At 39.8% G+C, this 19744-nt stretch overlaps 1 protein-coding gene across 1 annotated transcript; it reads left to right on the forward strand.

The window, feature by feature from the left end:
- The first annotated feature begins 486 nt into the window (after nt 1-486).
- LOC124285072 lies at nt 487-17936 on the forward strand. Its single transcript, XM_046721216.1, has 6 exons — nt 487-521; nt 3021-3237; nt 3789-3816; nt 15516-15716; nt 15958-16076; nt 17805-17936. The coding sequence occupies exons 1-6, from the start codon at nt 487-489 to the stop codon at nt 17934-17936; spliced, it is 732 nt and encodes a 243-aa protein (XP_046577172.1).
- Nucleotides 17937-19744: the final 1808 nt, after the last annotated feature.

Consider the following 19744-nt stretch of genomic DNA (forward strand, 5'->3'; position numbering starts at 1 on the left):
TTGTTTGTGCCTAGTCCATGGTTGTCTATGGTGCAGTTAGAATTGCATGCATCACATTGTTGATTTGTAACTATTGAGAACTCAGGACGAAACACTGAGATGGAAACGGACCGAATCCTCAATTTAACATCAGGCCGTTTGTAAACATGATGATCATATTGGTTGGAACACTGAGGAAGGATAACAATATATGGATGAACAACTTCTTTATTGCTGTGAGAGCGACGTTTCGGTGTAGGTTATAACACCGTTATCAAGCAAGTGATGAACAGCATAAGGATGACGGATGACGGATATACAAGCTGCAGATGTTTGTACAGTACAATGGGGATTAGGAAGCCAAACACAATAACAACACAAGGGCTCAGATGAACGCGTTAACAAATGAAGCCTGCAAGTACACAATGGGAAGTGAAGCCTGTGGTATACATAAATAGGTGATTATGAGGATGATGCGTTGTATACATAAATGGGGGATTATCGATGATGAGGATCTTTAATGAGCTGGTAGTACGCAGGAGGTATGTAGTAGACTGTTAGGGTTTGGGTTTTGTCCCACTGGATATTGTGGTCGGGATTGTCTTAGATGTGATCTGAAAGGGCTGATTTTGAGTCTAGTTTGGATACTGAGGTCTGATGTTCTTTGATTCGGATTTTGAGGGGTCTTGATGTTTCACCTACGTAGGTCTGTCCTCCCATGATGACACAGGACTTACGGAGCTGGTCATAAAGGGCCTGAAGTTGAGACTGTTAAAGCGAATGGGACGGTGGTATATACAAAGAACAGAGGGTAAAAACTATATTTAATGTAACCCTCACTGCAACAGCTTGAAGGGGCGTAATTGGAGGAACAGGACTGTGAATAACGCCCTGTTTCACCAGGACTGAGGATCCACCAGTAGCTTTATTTCCCGGAGGAGACAAAATTATGATATGAGCTGTAATAGCGTAAATAAAATGTATCTGTTGTTTCAAGGAAAGATAGTTGTAAACAAAATGCTGACGGTGTGTAATCTTCAATTAAGTATTGCAGATCATTGAAATTGTTCTGAAGTCCTCTACAGTCCCACTGTATGCTTTGACTGGCACTCATGGTGGGTTAACGGGTGACAGCTATATTTGTCTACCAAAGTGACTGTCCAGCTGGTTCTGCACATAACAGAAATTTGGAGACATATAGAATTCGGAGGTTGACATTAACCAGATTGGCCCATGAGCCACCGCCTTCTGACGTAGGACTCTAGGCAAAAACCGTTGATATATTTCGAAAATGGTAAGCCCAAAACACAACAAAATACGATATTAGACTCCAAATATGGAAATGTTCAACACAGGGCTTGACATGACCAGCCGATTGATAGAATCGGGCCCATTTTACCACCCGTTTAGGTGAAGTAAGGGTCGAAGTGGTGTGTTGGGAAAAAAAATACACGGTTCAAGGCTCCTACTGCCCTCAACCACCATCCTCCCGTCCTCCACCGACACAGGGATGCAACCCACGGCAAACAGGTTGCCCAATTCGGTCGCTCGTTGCGACCAGCAATGGGGTGCTGTGGACCAAATATTCCCCCGGGTCCACACGGGGAGCTGAAGAGCTCTTGGCGTTACCCAGCACCCACCACGAGGAGGTGGCTCTTCACGGGTGCCTAAAAGTTGCATGCCGCCAGCGATGGTGTATATATTTGTTGCATCTAAAATAACACTAGTGATAGTGGTCTATAAATATAGAAATGCAGTGTAAGGCATTCAATATTACTTAAGATGAACTATTCGGAAATTCTTGTTTGTAGTTTCACCGACTGTCAATATAATGGTCAAATTCTATATAATATCCGATTACTCTTTTGATTTATTTGTGTTGAAATTAACTTTAGTTTGTTAAAGGATTTTAGCAAACAATTAAAACAAGTTGTATAATAGTTTTACATATATCTAACATTAAATTATTTTGTGTGACGTAAAATACACTAGAAAACACCCCCACTGCTAGTAAATGCCATTTATTATTATACCATAAGACATCCTATCATTCTGTAGAGGTCAAGTAAATAATACTTCTTGTTGTCATATCGAAGAAATTGTGTTCAGATAAAAAAAGATTTCCGATTTCCATGATCACAAATGTCACGCTGATTAAGAATGAGTGTGAAAGTTTAACTGAAAAGTTTAATGAGCTTTTTTAATTTGAGATCTATTGGGAAGATAGCAGTGTACTAAAGCATCACTTAACACAACTTCAAAAGGTTGGTCATTCACAAACTAAACATTCTCAACCAGATCTCACTTATACTGCAATAGAAAATATGGGGATAGCATACCACTTAAGTGTGATCAATTTTGCATTGAGCGGTGTTGAGCACAAACCAAAACGGCCAGTCCCTTGTGACAGGTGTTAATTATTCCACTTCAATAACCCTATTACGTCCTGGCAAGAGTTCACTTTTATGACATGTACCAAACCCAGGTCAGTCGTTCAGTGGTTCTGGTACAACTTTTATTTAATCCATGTAAGGTAGCTGTTCAAAGTTTGTAATTTTTTAAAAGCACCGTTTGTAAATTCCTTTCAGGTCTTTACTTAGAGATCGTTAATAATTATTTTATAGAAATGATGAAAGAAACAGAATACATCTTTGCCAATTTTGTTTCTTACAGCAAGATCAAAGACAAGCTATCTGTGTATAGTCCCAGGCAATGTATGCTGATCAAACGAAGTTTAGGAACACTGCTACATTAGTTGCTGTGTCAACTAAAATCAAATGACAGATTCTGGAATTCTGTAACTTCCTTTGAGTAGTATATACCAATCTATTCACAAACAAATATGTGATAATAAGTCGCTGTGTTATGTTTGTTGGCACGTTTTGCACATGGCATTTATGAGTTACTATACTCTGTGAAATTCCATTAACCCCCCAACTCCCATCCCAACAATTTCCTACCCTTTAGTTAAAATCGAAATATTGAATTGATTATGTGTAATTTCCTCACCAAACGTTGGGTGACAATATTCTGTTTTCCAGGGTCCTGGAAATTAACGACTTTGCCACGATGCTCTTGTTTGTCTTCGGTCTCGTCACCTTGTCGGTTCTCGGCACAAACTGTGATAGAAATGCTCTTCTATACAGGGTGGACATCTCTCTGCCACCAAAGGAAGGAAGGGACGAAGCTTCAGACATATTGTCCATTAAGGACACTGTGAATGGCCTAACTAACATCAGTGTTCTATTCTCCTTTAAGGTTTGTGAAATTGTTTTGACTAGATGTTCCATGATGCATGTCTACAATCCGCAAAGAACCCCTTGATGTGATAACAAAGTATTAACGGGGGGCAAAAATACAGGAACCAGGAACCCGTGAAGATCCGGCTTAGAATTCGTCTTCAACAACCTATGCTTGTCGTAGGAGGCGATCGGGTAGTCAGGCTCTTAGACTTGGTCATGTCACCGTAACCCATTTGCGTAGACTGATGCTCATTCTGTTGATCACTGGATTGTCAGGTCCAGACTCGATTATTTACAGACCGCTGTCATGTCATATATCTGGAAAATACATAATAAACAAATGCTACCAGGTCTTTTTGATAACATTAGTCTTAATGCCCTTTCCATGCTGATGTTCATATTCAACATAAATTCTGACATGATGAGAAGGATTTTTGATTTGTATATTGGCACATATACTTAAGATTTGTTGTTTACCTACGATAGCACGATATCAGAAGTACATAAGTCTCATGATTTGTTCAATATCAATACCTACCTACTAATTATCTGTTTTTTGTTTGAAAGGAGCTCGGAAACCCAAGGGTGGTTCTTGGTAAGTCAACTGATAAACACTTTGCTGTCCGTAGCTCTTCAGTGGCACATTGTGTCATTGCTTCCTGTGTGTAGATTACGCCTATATGTTTGTTTCAGGGAACTTCATACAGTCTTATTTAGAAATTCGTAATTAGTTTCAAATAATTTGAAAAATACGATAAGTTAGGTATAACTAAGATATATTTTACTTTTTATTTTTTCATTACAAGTTATTCATCCATTGCCCATTATCTTTCGAATTCATTAACTTTAGATTTATTCCAATATCTGACTTTTTCTACAAGATAATAATACTTTAATTCCTTCTTGAAGTGTGATAACATAGGCATTATCTTTCGCAACTTACATCTAAAAATATAATATTTGGCTAGTAGTAGTATCATGTCAAAAGTACCATCAGTATGAAATGTGGGTGAGCACCCGAAAAGAATCAATTCACATTGAAGATATAAAATAGCTGTTTGTACGCAATTCAACTCGAGCCAATGTGAAAATTTCGGCCAAAAGTTCTTACTTGCTCTACAATTCAAGACCAGATGAACTATTAATTCAGGTTCTGCCCCACAGAAAGTACATAATAGAAGACACTTGATATGGATGTGCAACTTCTTTATTATTTACACACAAGAAGTGTCTTGTATTATGTACTTTCAAGTGTGTAAACAAAAAAGAACTTGCACATCCATATCAAGTCTTGTATTACCCTACCAACTCCTAAATGCCTATCAAATATCTGAGAAAATACATAGACTACATTCAACAATGTGCATTTTGATCAAACAGGTAGAATTCTGTGAAGCAGTCCGAACTTGGTTTGGGATCTAATGTGGTTTTGAATGGTGTAATAAATATATTAAGCCAGTTTATATTGATCACAATTTCTTCTTCCCATTTCTCAACTACCTTTAGTCTTTCATCATTATCTGTTAATCAAAAATGGTTGTTTCTTTATCCTTTTTTACATGTTAAAAGATTCTTACAACATAAGCATGTAATTGTTATCTAATATAAGTTCAAATGTTTTTTCTCTGCCAAAGATTTTGCGGAATTTGTTAACTGCCTTTAAAATTCCGTGAAATTCAAGAAACTTTATCTTGAAGAATACAAAACTGTTCAAGAGATATAAAATCACCATTACCATTCAATAGACAAGAAATACTGACAATGTCATGTCCATGGTACATCTTACCTTCCACAGATCTAGCCTATAACTACAGCAGATCCAACTATAATTCTATAATACAAGAATGCTTCCCTTAGGACATCTTCATAAGGACATGGTTTAGTATTATAACTATACGTATTAAGCAAAAGCATTCATAGTATCTCTCCAAAAGCTATTTTGCAGTGATTCTGAAAGCATTAGTGGATATTTATTGCCAAACAGTAAATAAGTTTAAGTACAATGGAAATTCCCCACTTCCTGTCATTATCAGCACAAAGTAATTTCCTAATCCTAATAATGCAGGAAGCCAATGTACTGTAAGTCCCCCTGGTCCCTAGTATGGTGATCTAGCTACAGTTGTTGGCAATCTATAGCCTGTTTATTCAAATAATACAACTACAACTTAAATAATGTTTAATGAAAATGCAAAGTTACATTTCTAATGTCCAGATAAACCACGAAAGAAGCAAAAACTACGGGGATTCTTTTTCCATTTGTGACATGTCATAACTTCCCCTTGCCTTTTTCTTTTATATTTTCATTTTTACGTAATCGGAAAATTATCATAAAAATATTTCTTAAATAATATGCATGGTCGCCTATTTCCCGATATCAGTAGCTTTCCGCTCGGTAACATGACACAATAGCGGAAAATACCTCCGTTTTCGAAGCTTCGTATGAATAACATGCGAGGTGAATCGTTTGATGTCGGGTATGGTTCAAAAGCTCTGAACATCAACAATAACACTGTACCCTTGCCTAGAGTATTTACACAGTTGTAAGAAGCGATTTTATTGGATAAAGATTGGTTTCTAATGACGCTTTTTCGCCACAGTCTGCTATAAGAATCGTGATTGGTCAAAACCAGGCACGTGACCCAAGACAGCCAATCATATTACGGCAATGGATACCGTCCTCGTAAACGAAAACCTTTAGATTTAGACGAAAGTTTTGGGTAAAATAATGCTATTCTGAACGTATTAAGCAAGAAATCGCTACCTATACGTAAATTATGGAATTTATTTGACGTATCGTGCTAGGTTATGACCTGTGACAAGAATGCTTCATGCATATATTTTCGCATTAACATCGTGTCCGAGCGTGAAGATCGAGGCGGCGAAAGCCGAGATGTCACTTGTTAGTGATTTGACTTGCATCACACGATCGCACAAAATGATGGAAATAGTAATTTATATGTACGTTTGACAACTTTTATGAATGCTGTTGTTGATTTTATTCATTAGTTTATTCAATTTGTTGATTTTATTCATTAGTTTATTCAATTTAATTAATTATTTCCTCGAAACATCGTTACTTTGCTCTTTGATAATTATATTGTGGAGCCGCTGTCGAAGCATGTGTCCGAGAATCGTTGTTTTCAATAACAATGCGAAAAATAGTTCATAAGAAGTCGCGAGACTACAGCCGACAGCATACAGCTGGCAATCGTATTTACGAAAAGATGACATTTTAGCTTAGAAGAGATGTAGAACCGGTGATTTTAAAGACCTTGGGTCGGGGAACGACTTTAAATATTTTATAAAGAAATATATTCTCAATAAAACCTCCAGGACCGGCAAAAAAAGTTAGGTAGGGTCGGGTGACCGGAACCAAAGGATTTATTTGTTTGGCCTTACAGATTTCTTTGAACAATTTAAGATCAATGCAGTTTCATCTGCGCATTGCTCGATCAAATATTCAATGCCATCTATCATTATCCCTTTAATATCATTATTTTACAAGAGCTGATAATATACTCATGCCAATAATGGTTGTCACCCCCTTCAATTTTTTTAATTGGAGAGGGGGTTGGGGTGTGATGTGTGATATGTGTGTGTAGGGGTGGGTGGTGACAACGTACCATTATTGGCATGAGTATATTTCTGCGTATAGCAAGAATATAAAGCAAGATAACGAGTCCCTTTGTCTGGAGCCCCGATGAATTGATATCCGTGGTGATATTTGTCCATATATTATCAAACTTGACGTAATATCTTTATACATTATGGAAACACATTTTGAAACAGTAAACTAAAAGACCAAGAGATTGAATCAAAAGCGTTTTCAAAACCTACAAGTAATAGCCTACCTGGTATTTGTTTGGATTCTGTGTGCAAAGGTTAAGCCACCCTGACACGTGCACGAATTTTGCCTCCGCACTGCCGCGCAATTCGCCGTGACAATGCACGTAATTCAGATGGTACGCATGAAAGCGTGAAGCCTAGTTTGCGCACTGTTCGCGTCCTGTTTATGCCAAAGTTACGCACTTGGCATGCAATGCGTGGTCGAAAATCGTGCGCATGGCATGCTATCGCACGACTTATTTACGACTACGTCAAGTATTGTTGGCGAATTGTTTACGCCCGGTGTACGGCATGGTACGCACGACGCGCATAGTTCCAGCATGGGCATGCATTGCCAAAACCACCTCACGCATGCATGAGCAGTCGTGGTGTTATTTGGTCCCGCTTGACGCCACGCTATATAACAGGCATCGCTATATAGCAGGCATCACCCTCAGATTCATGCATTGCTGTGGACCTACAAGACGTTAAACAACGGAGACGAAGCTCTTTTGCAGAAAAGGAAAGGTATCTGTATCTCGCAGCGCTATTACTTCTTGAAGACCAGCAAATGCAGCAAAAGCAGGCCAAAGAAGAAGACGTAACCCCAACTAGAAAAAGGAAAGCAAGGACAGTATGGGTGAGGGAATGATTGACTAGAAGACATCATTTCGGACATTATGTTCAGTTATTTACAGAACACCACAAGGAAGATCCAAGAGGCTACAGAAATTATCTGAGAATTTCCCCCGACGTGTTCAAAGTAGGGCTGTAACGATGCATTGAACTATCGATGGATTGCAATTGGTGAGTCTCTGATAACAATTAATCAATGGTTGAAACGAAAACTATTGATGCATCCATAGTATGTGTGATAACTGCGCAGGCTTGTTCATTTGGGAAATGACTTCAAATGAGACAACAGTATTGCAATAGTTGGTCGCAATAGTCTATCGCTATCACAATAGCATGTTTCAATAGTCTATCGCTATCACAATAGCATGTTTCAATAGTCTATTGCTATCACAATAGCATGTTTCAATAGACTATTGATATCGCAGTAATTGTTTCCCGCTCAATAGTCACCCCTAGTTCCAAGACATGGTGGAGAAGTTAACCACTCATATTGAGAAGACCATGTTCATGAGAGAACCGCTGGAGGTGGGACTCAAGCTGGCAACCACTCTTCGTTTCTTAGCCACTGGTCAGAGCTCTAGATAAGCTTTTTACAATCTGGGTATTTTACCCATGGTGTCTGTTATAAATGGGTACTACTGATCTTCAGTGGGTACTCAAATTTTCCGATACCCACCCTTTTTTTAAAATGTGGGTATTTTCTGTCTGTAATTTACAAAATGTTATAAAAGATAACTATAGCCAGTTGTTTGTACTTCAGACATTAACATGGTCGATGTTTAAAGGTAAATACCCCCCAAAATGTGAAGTTTTAGGTTACTTTATTATTTGACTTGTGCAGTGACTAAATTGAAATACATGTCGGCATGAATGTTATTTTCAACTGGTTAACTGTTCGAACTCTCACAATAATATTGAATAAATGGAAGCAGGTATGGTTCACTTGATGGAACACTTGCTAATTGTCATTCAGTGTCACACGTTTTAGCCAATTTAGGAGGTCTGGGCTGGTAATCACAGAAGAGTCTGCCCTTTCTTCTTCTTTTCTGAGCCAGTGTTTGATTGCAGGACGGGAATCAAACGACTGCAGAGAGGGACCAAGCATACTGAGTTTGAGGAGTAAATCCAGTTTTTCAGAACCAAGTGATGCTCTAAACTTATTCTTCAGTCGATTTTGTGTGCTGAAGCTCCGCTCGCATTCAACACTTGTAAGCTGCATACACAGAGCAATAGAAGCAAGCTTGGCACAGTTCGGCATTGAATCTTTGTGAAGCAGAATGACCCTTTTGCAGAGTTGTTCAGGTAGAAGTTTTGAATATGTTCCATTGATCATTCCTCTAAGCCTGGGCCATTCGTCAAGAAGTTTGTCAGGTTGTAGCAGGGGTCCCACCAGTTTAATGTGTTCTTGCAGACCTTGGTGTAGATCCCCTTCTATCACTTTGACCTCCTTCTGTGCACCATAGAGAGCACCAAGATGTGCGACAGCATCACCGGACTCCTCTCCAGAGACAGTGTTTACTGTAAGCGGTTCCAGAGCCATACTCATATCTGTGAAAATGGCACTGTCTTCCTCCTTGAATCTGTTCTTGATATGAGGTTCTTCAGGTATTCTGATCTGAGGGTCTCAAACTGTCCGTTCATTGTTTTAGCAAATAGCAACTTCTCTCCACCTACAAATGTTTCTTCATTCTTTGTTTCAATTCTGGTCTTCATTTCCTTCAACCTTTGCCCATCATGAGCTTTCATGGTATCGACTTTATTGAGTGTCCCTTCAATAAGAGGCCGGAGTTCACTAAAGAGAAGGTTTTTCTTCTGGAGGCTACAGCTTAACACTACCAGTGCCACTTTATAGCTAGCAAAGTACTTGTACAAACCTTTTGCAACTGCATTTTTCTCAGCTGCAAATTTTGACAGTGTTGATAGGACAGATTCAAAACTTTCAAAAACTGCTTCAACTGCATTTTTCAAGCCTAGCCATCGAATAGAATGTGGTTCCTTGATTGTCAGTTCTGGCTCTTCTAGAAGTATTTGAATTCTTCTAAGAGCAAGTATTCGTCTACTTGATGCAGATATAAAGTTGTAGAGTGAATTGAACTTGTCTCTGAACTTAACCATGAATTCAATTTTCTTAATTGAATCAATGCAAGCAAGGTTTAGCCTGTGAGCTACACAGTGGGTCTGGATGCAGAAAGGAGAATACTTGGCTTGCATTTGTTTTCCTACACCTGTGCGCTTACCCATCATAGCAGCAGCGCCGTCAGTTGAGAGAGAAACACATTTTGTTAAGTCAATGCCCAACTTTTCAAATTCTGCTGCTACACAGTTAACAATGGTGTGAGCACAACCATCATCAATAGGATGATTGCATAAGAAACTAGTCACAGGTTCTCCAGCTTTCACATATCTGACACATATGCTTAACCTTTTTTCAACAGTCACATCAGTGCTTTCATCAAGCATTATTGAAAATACTTCAGATAAATTAATCTCATTGACAAGTGTCTTTGTCAGGACATGGCAAATAGATTTTTGAATCTCTGTTACAGTTGGCCAACTCAAGTTCTTGTACTTGACATCCAAACCATTCATTTTCTGTAATGACAACAGACCATTCACATGTTCAGATGGGCATTCTGATTTGGCAGCAAAATAAACAGTATTAAACAATATGGTGTCATCATTAGAACAAACGTAACCAACATCATCGCCTAATTCCTCTTGTATTATATCTGCCCCCTTGTCTCTCTCCATTTTATCAGAAGCACGTTTGTGATCTTCACTGTTGTTATGCCTGATCAGGCTCGACATCTGAATACTTGGTGTACCATCACTAGCCCACACACTTGTAAGGGACAAACTTATCTTTGCCGACTGACAATAAGTGCAGCATAGTCTCATTTCATCAGATTGTTTATTGAAAGATAACCATGGAAACTTCATTTTCCATGCATCCTGAGTTTTTTTCGAAAGTTTATTCCCGTCATGTTTCTTTGCCGGTGCGTGTGTGACAGTGGTGAGCAAATCTGCCAATATTCTATCGACAGCAACCTCCGATTCAAAACAATTTCCAATAAGTTCAGCAATAATTTCTTTTGCGATGGCAGAAGTTTCAAATGATCGATTTCGAACCGTGACAAATGCCGAAATCTTACTTTGAGATGATGTTTTAGACGATGAATGAACACGCGTCTTCCCTGAGGCCATCGTTGATAAACAATGAGTGTCCAGACTTTCTAACAATACGAGCGATTTCATTGGTCGGTATTTTTAGCAGAACTAATCAAGACGAGTGTTACATACATAACTAACTGCGTTTGCGCGATTGTTTCTTTATGTAGTTCATAATACGAAGAGATACACAGTGAAATTCAATCGATAATCTACCCTATCCGATCGTAACATTTGACAGTTAGCTACTTTCTGTTACGCACTTGTTTTTTGCCGGTAAGTCAGCGTACGCAGGTTAGCAAGTAACCAAAGAGTTTCTGTAATTTCCTTTGCGTATTTGGGACGCTACAAATATATTTCTGTGCGTATTTTGGAAACTTAAATGCGTATTTTACGCAGATACGCAGCTTATCTAGACTTCTGACTGGTAATTCCTAGGCAAGTCTAAAGTACAGCTTCAGAGTTGAAGCCACAACAATCGGCAAGTTCTTACCAGAGGTTTCCAAAGCCATCATTGAGGTTTACAAGGACGAAGAACTCAGGTGCCTCAAAACTGAAGAGGAGTTGAAGGAGGTTGCTGAAGGTTTAATTGCAGATGGATCTACCGCAACTGTCTGGAGGCTGTGGGCGGCAAGCACGTTGCTATGAAGAAGCCTCCCAAAGCTTGATCATTTTACTGCAATAATAAGGGCTTCCACAGCATTGTACTCATAGCACATGTAGTTGCTTGATACAAGTTCTTGTATGTTTATGTCAGGGCAGAGGGCGGTGCTTCAGATGGAGGAACATGGAAGAACTGTACTTTGCATGAAGCTGTCCAGGACAACCGAGCCAAAATGCCTGGACCAGCTCCACACCCTAACGATGGCAAGCATGTGCCATATCATTTCGTAGCCGATGACGCATTTTGTTACAGTTAATAAATTGCCGTGACAAAAGGTGTAAGAGCCCCTTTTGAACCAGCAAAATAGAAAAGAGACAAGTCTCAAATATTCAATAATATATTGAACAAACAATGAGCACGCTACAATGAATGACAATAGAGATATCTAGTACAATGCAATTGAATCACAAATAAAATATATTTGGTCACAAATATAAAATATTTACTCACCAGAGTCTTGACATTCCCAGTGAGAACAGATATACTCATTGAAGGTTGTATATAATGACGTGTTGAATATAGACGAGCACGGTCAGTCTTGAAATGTAGGTCAGCTTGACGATGACAGACAGATGTGTACAAATCCAGTCATTTGCACAACGCAACAACCAGCCTTTATATAGCTCTTACACAGTTTTCGAGCATTCTAGCAAAGCTAGGCTCCATCACTATTCTCTCAGAATGTTCACAAAAGCAATCGTAAACACAAGATGTGACAAGACCCTGAAGTCAAAACAAAATAACGTCAGCCAGGGGAGGCAACTCTGAAGCGCTATCAAAAAGGCGTGCCGCTAAAAATACTATTGCCATTAAACATATATGATGCGAGATGCGAGCCAAAACCCACACTCAAAACTAGTCTAATATATGAAAAAGTGACATATCGTTTCAGGTATTTCACATTGGTGTATAGTCTCATTGGCCATCCAAGATAGCACACCTGGCAACTTTTGGCATAGTGTCCGCCTTTCTTATAAAACAAATTAATTTAGTTAGCCAATAATGAGCAATCAATAAATGTATTGGCGGTTAATCCTTTGAAAGAAGGACGTTGTTTTTTCGCAGACATAGACACGACAGAGTGTATTCAGTATAGATTAGTAAATCTACATACATAAACACTACCTTTTGACAAATCCGCTGTGTAAGATAAAGTAATTAATCTCAGCGTGTTATCGGTTAGTCCTTTGATCGATGTTTATAATGTTGAGTATTTGCTCCAGACACAAGAAATGCCAAATGGAAACCTTTGTCGGGTAATCTAAGTGGTGTTACCACTAATTTTACCTGTTATAAATTCATTAACTGACCATCAAGTGAATGATGACAAATAACATGTGTAGGTTTATACCACCTACCACGGGTTACAACAAGGGAGTATTAATTGCTGCATTGCATGCAATGTGAATTGCATGTGAAAACTTATGGGTCGACACTGTTTTGAGAATACAAACAGAACGTCATTGTTGCATAAGAAATACATATAAGCATTTGCTGTTTGCTAAAACTGTATGTACCTATTTACCTAAGTACATTTTCAGAGTCTTCTAGCAATGGCAAAGTAGGGTTGTTTAGTTTACGGATTCAAATAATTCAAATGTCAATTTTTAATATCATACGTAATAGACGTCATACTTTTACATGACATGATTAAATATCGAGGTAAAAAAACACAGAAATGGGATCAGTTTGGATCAGTCATCATACCATCCAGGCACCTGATAAAGCCCACACTGCTTTGATACTTTATTACAATCAGACAAGAACTACCAGGGATATTTTCAAATAACTGCATCTGATGGGCATCCACCCTTCTTAATGTCGCACTGTTTAGGTTGAGAAAATTAACCGTAACCGTGATGAGCGAGGCTGATCATCGTTTTCGCTATCACTAGCGTCTGGCTCGAACAAATAAGGCCTAGCGACACCAAGCGGATTTTGACAGAATCGTCTATGAAATCAAGTTGTAACTCGGAAACTAGGCAAAGAAGGAGACAAATTAAATGACAGTAGATTGTGACAACATATAGCTTTCATTTTTCACAACAGTTGTCACGATTTCAGGTTTATACAAACCTGTAAACAAGATAATTTTCCCCCTGAAATGTACATGAATTCTGCATCGGCCCTCATATCTATTCCTCATATGACGTCACAGAGACGCGTCGCTCTGATTGGTTCAAATTTCGTTGGTGGGTGCGATTTGTGCACTGTTGTCAAAAAGGTCGAATTAAGTTAATTAAAGATTGAAATGAGTAGTTTCAATGACGGGGTTTCATTTATAACGATGCCAATTAGTGATTTATGTATTTGTACCCCCCTAGAGTATATGTGTATATGTGTATATTGATCTTTAAACATTCTGACCCATAATAACTATCGCAATATTACAAATTACAAAAAAAAAACACACTCTCATAACAATTTGCACACTGAATTTGGCTGATGAAACCATGAAACCCAGATTAACAAATTAGGCCATTATTCATGGTTCCCTCATCTGTCCATTTGTAGTCCGGTATTTCTTTCTTGCTAACTCTTTTTCTGCTATGTTTGGGGCTCTCCTTGAGGTGCAGAAACATCAGCAATTGAATGGGAGGGGGAGAATTATCCCTCTCACTCTCTGCCTCTATCTCTCTCTCTGTTTCTGACCCGTGAAGATCCGGGGTAGAATAGGTCTTCAGCAACCCATGTGCTTGCCATAAAAAGGCGACTATCTTGTCGTAAGAGGCGACTAACGGGATCGGGTGGTCAGTTTCGCTGACTTGGTTGTCACATGTCATCGGTTCCCAATTGCGCAGATTGATGCTCATGCTGTTGATCACTGGATTGTCTGGTCCAGACTCGATTATTTACAGACCGCCGCCATATAGCTGGAATATTGCTGAGTGCGGCGTAAAACTAAACTCACTCACTCTCTGTTTCTTGTCCGGTCTCTTCTTCTAGTCTTCTATCCACTGCTGGTCCTGTTCTTCCTCTGGTTGTCTTCTTCTTGGCAGGCATCTTGTTGACTGTTCGCTGTCAAGTTGAGGAATGTGGGGACTGGCGCTGGGCACGCTTTTATGTACGCACTGCCGAGTGCGCGGTCGTCGCTGATTCGTGCACCAATAATGATTGAAGAAGGGTGCCCAATGCGTATCAATTTCTTGACATGTGCAATCTTTTTGTGCCCTGTGGAAACTATGCGGGAACTCGTCGTGCCATGACCATGTGACAATACACAAGTCCCGCTCGCTCACTTCACAACAAGTTAGAAGGCGTGAACTTTGCGCAATCTGTCGTGACCATGTCGCACACAGTTCATGATCAAAGCAGGCCAATGCGTGACCTTGCGTATCAATGCGCGCAGGGACGGAAACTGACAAGTGTTCCATACGCACCGCCCGTAGTGTTTGGGAGTAGGTTGCACAATGTTCACGACTAGTTCACGCAAGTGGCACGAAGATTATGCGTACCAGAATTTTTTAACATTTTAAATTTTTATTTGCGCACTGGTACACAGCCCACACAGTTTATGCACACTTCACAGCAGTTTACGCCGAATTTACTCATTGGTACGCAAAATTGCCACAAAATTCGTGCAAGTGTCAGGATGGCTGTTTCTCTCCAATGTATCTGTCAGACATAAATCCTGTTTGACCGTCACTAATTATATTGGGGAGAAGTAATTGCAATGATTGGAAGCAACAGTTTATATGAGGAATAAAGTAATTGGGCGCCAGTTTTTCATAACTTGCCTTGGTTTATCTCCCTTTGGAATGCAGGTTATAATTCCCTGTTTCTGGGTGATAGGGAAGTGACCAGTTTCTAAATTGAAATTCAGCGATTTTAATAGAAAGTCTCCAAAATCAATCCTGGCTTGAAAGAAATAACATATTGATCAATTTCTTCATCTCCCAGAAGATTACAGAGTGACACAAAGACATTAATGTAAAAGTTAACCAAGCAGTTTCCTCAAGCAGTTTGTGGCTTTCATAACTTACCTTTTACACAAATTTCAGTTCTTGACGTAGAGAAAGCCTGCAGATGGAATCAGTTAACACAATATCTGTCAAGCAGTGGATACGAGTACAGCTCTCGGACGCTCTACCACTGTAGCGACTACGCCAAGGAACTCGGCGTCGACATTCCTAAGGACATGTGGGAAACTTCTTTTGGGGACGAAGAACTTATGATTGAACAGAAAACATTTCCTTTCAACGGTGTGTCTATTTTTAACTCTAAAAGATGTAAGAAACTGGTACGGAGATGTAGGAGTCAATAAGTCTAAGAAACATTGCATTCACATGTAAATGCATTTGTACTATGGCAGCTGTTAGTTGGTAACACTTCAGAGTCACACCTCATTGTTTGCTCAGCCGTTGACCAATAGTATCTAGTATGGTTCATACCCAAGAGCAGAGGCTGATCACATCATGTATTATATGATCACCATATTTTCAGATTTATCCACAGTTGATTACAACCTCAAGATGAGGTGGAAATTCGAGAAGGACATTGGCATCCTCAAATCTGGTCACAAGGCGGCCTGTTTCAGAACTCTGGCAGAATACCCTGTTCAGGTAACCCTCTTCACACGGCTCGTTGTTTCGTGTATTAGCTTGATACATTTGAAGGAAGCATATGAAGGACGATATGTCGTCCCGATTGCTGCATGCAAGTTATGCATTTACCTCTTCCAATCCGAAATATATCAATGTATATTTGGGACTAAATCTTTCTTGTGAACTATACTGAGTCAAAAAAGAAACTTCACAAAATGTAATTTTTACAAATAATGAATACTTTTTCTCTGATGATACATCTATGTATCCGAAATGGGATCCCTATCTTTCGACTCTAGAAAAACGTTAGCAAAACCCACTCAAACCCATCCGTTCGTCGTGCAAATGACGTTAGTGCCAAATCAGGTTTTGCACATGCAGTCGATCACGTGATCTTCGCATTGAAGTTTTCTTCATATGCACGAGTTTGCATTGGCCTCAAGAATTGAAAAAACACTTTTAAACCACAGTTCTAACGGTACTTGAAATGCCACGATTGTCAAATGTGCAACGTGAACGTGCCGTTGGCATGTTGCAAGTGGGAAGATCAGTTATTGCCGTCGCAAGAGCAATGGGATGCAGCCGTCGTACTGTGTATGACTTGCGAGGTCGTCTACAACAAACTGGCACCACTTCTGATCGCCCAAGGTCGGGTCGTCCACGTGTGAAGAAGACCGTCAAATCGTCCTACGTCACCTACGTGACAGATTTCTGCCGGCTACACGGACCAGGGCTGAGATGTTTAGAGGTCGACTGTCCTCACCGACCATTCGAAATCGGTTGCGGGCTGCCAATCTCCATTCTCGACGCACATACCGTGGGCCAATACTGACGCCGTTTCATCAACGTCAACGTCTGCTGTGGGCCCAACGTCACCTCCGATGGACCCAGAGAGACTGGAATCGAGTCGTCTTTAGCGATGAATCCAGGTTTACCCTCAGATTCGTGGACGGCAGGCATCGAGTCTGGAGACGACGTCGTGAACGGTATCCCAATGTTGTGTACAGGAAGTCGACAGATTCGGGGCAGAAGTTGCATGGTGTGGGGTGCTTTCTGTGGGAACAACCGTTCCCGACTTCTGGTCATCCGTGGAAACCTCACATCTGCTGCTTACCGCGACCAGGTGCTCACCCCTGAACTCGTTCCTTTCATGGCGGCTCATGGCCGAGGTCTAATTCCAGCATGATAGTGCTCGGCTGCATACCGCGATGTTGACACGAAATTTCCTTCCAAACGCTGGAATCAACGTCATGGACTGGCCATCGAGGTCCCCTGACCTTAATCCAATAGAGCACGTTTGGGGTGCACTTGGGAGAAGGCTTCGTGGTCTGAGGAACCAACCTCAGAATTTGCAGGAACTTGGCGCTGCCTTGCAAGAGCAATGGCGCAGAATCCCCAACCACGTGTTCACAAGCATCAGGCAGTCGATGAGGAGACGGTGTTTGGCAGTGGTAAATGCGCGGGGCGGCCATACACGATATTGAACTGAGAAATTTCGCATTTTTATTCTTGTGACTTGACATTCTGTATACCCATGTTTTGGAACGGCGGTGTAGCTTAATGGAACTGATTATGGCACTGTCAGTGTATCGAGTACATCACAGAGGTCTCAGCAATGAAAAAATAACAATTTAACCATCTCTTGTTCTTTTATAGTGCCCTGAAGAAAGAATGTAAAGTTTCTTTTTTGACTCAGTATATCTGATGTTTCATCATTGAGTATTGACAATGTACTTATGATTTCAGCTGATGTATTTTGGCCCAATCAAACCATCTGGCATTGAAGCGATAGAAGAAGTTGTGCATGCTCCTGGGAATTTTGAGACCGAAATCACCCAAATCCAAAACCTGGATTATTACACAGGACAGTGTAATTGAAACTGTGGGGCATCCTAATACAGTCGAATCCCGTTTATCCGGGCATTTTGGTTACACTCGGGAAATCGCCCGGATACCGGGGCGTCCGGCTGACTGGATCAAACAAGCAAAACGCATTGACAATGTATATTGAAAATTTATTCATGTATGTATATCAATAAGTCAATAGTCAAAAACATATAATCATGACACATAAATGGATACCATCAGCACGTTGATTCACGTTATACATTTTACATTGCACATCTTACTTGACTCGATAACACATATCACATGTAGCACATTATTTCCTTACTTCCTCCTTGAGAGATTTGTTAATTCTGTCATTTCTTGACTTCAATAAAAAACATCGACAGCATCTGTCTCTTGATTTATCATTTGTGATATTGTATAAATGTATCTACATATGTAGTCACATTTTACAATATGTAACCGTGTTCTACCTTCAGTTGTTGACCTCACTCACTCACTCACTACAATATGTAACCATACATCAGGCACTGCAAGTATAAATGATACTCTGAGTCACAGTCTGTGATGATATCTGTTGTCTGCAAGAAGATGGGGAGTCCCTGAATTGTCATAGTTACATATTATCATCGGTACTATTCAATTTGCCAAGTGACAAGTTGCGACACAAACAAAACCGGGTCCAGAATACAAGTGCTAAAACAAACATTTAAATTAGCGATGTTTTCTTCTCGGGACCAAAGGTAAAGCATGGCCGCAGTAACTCAGAACTGAATACAGTAGAAACCTGATAAGTAAAATTTCAAGGGACTCAGCAAAATTGTTTACTTATCAGGTATTTTACTTATCCAAACTTGCAACTGACAACCATATGCATGTACAATGTACATGTATATGTATACAGCAGAATAACAGAGTAATAAAAATCAAACTTAATCAAACAAAATATTTTAGTCACAGTCTAGCTTATAACTCCACAAAAGCTGTCATGAGGGAATGTCTCTTTGCAAAACATCTCTTCATCTCCTTCTCTGCAACATAGTTGGCCACCATGTTGTAGCCTGTCATTACAGTATCTCATGTCGGATTATGTGGTGATCGCTAATTATCCGGTCTCTTTTGTTAAGTAATTTACTTCCAGGGACCGTGACGTGCTGAAATATGACCATTGGGTACCACATGTATCCACGGACAAGTACCATAGTTAAAATGGGAAATTAACAGATACATTAATTTAGACATGAATTATGATTTTGAAATTTGGACCAGATCTTTTTGTTTGAAGCGCACGAAACTTGACTGATACTAACTGTGATGCTTTCTGTACCGAGTGACAGACATAATTCCAGGTGTATTCTTATAAATCCCAAATGGAACAATACTTTAAATGGACACACCCTTTTTTTTTTATCGAGATGGCTCCAGTGGACTTCACACATTGTACTGATGTGGACAATGGAACCTGGATCTTCGGCATGACGTGCGGACGCTTGTGGTGGCCAATTTTGTCCATCTCAACAGAACTTGACAAGAGTTTCTGCAGCGTTGTTGACGTCGCTCCATTCCATAAAAAATCAGGTGATTTTGGGGGCCAGGGTAACAAATAAATTGTTCTGACAATGATGGGATTTTCTGTTACAAAATTCAATCAAACAGGGTGTTTTTTTTACGTACAGGGCCTGTCACTTTATTAAAGGCAACGTGCAATCGGTATGAAAACGGTGCCATACGTCTTGTGTTTTGTGAGGCCTTCGTCATACCCCTTTCTTTCAACTCGATTGAAAAATCATAAAACACTAATATTGAGATTAATTGATATTTTTATATGTTCTATTATC

The sequence above is a fragment of the Haliotis rubra genome, unplaced genomic scaffold, assembly GCF_003918875.1.
Source record: "Haliotis rubra isolate DU_JTF1 unplaced genomic scaffold, ASM391887v1 Scf351, whole genome shotgun sequence".
In the NCBI taxonomy this organism is placed as follows: Eukaryota; Metazoa; Mollusca; class Gastropoda; order Lepetellida; family Haliotidae; genus Haliotis; species Haliotis rubra.

Excerpts from the sequence above, each read along its gene's own strand:
- LOC124285072 (XM_046721216.1), top strand. The coding sequence starts at position 487 with ATGAGGATCTTTAATGAGCTGGTAGTACGCAGGAG. Across the intron at positions 522-3,020 it reads GAGCTGGTAGTACGCAGGAG|GGTCCTGGAAATTAACGACT; the intron begins GTATGTAGTAGA and ends TCTGTTTTCCAG. Across the intron at positions 3,817-15,515 it reads AAACCCAAGGGTGGTTCTTG|TTCTTGACGTAGAGAAAGCC; the intron begins GTAAGTCAACTG and ends CACAAATTTCAG.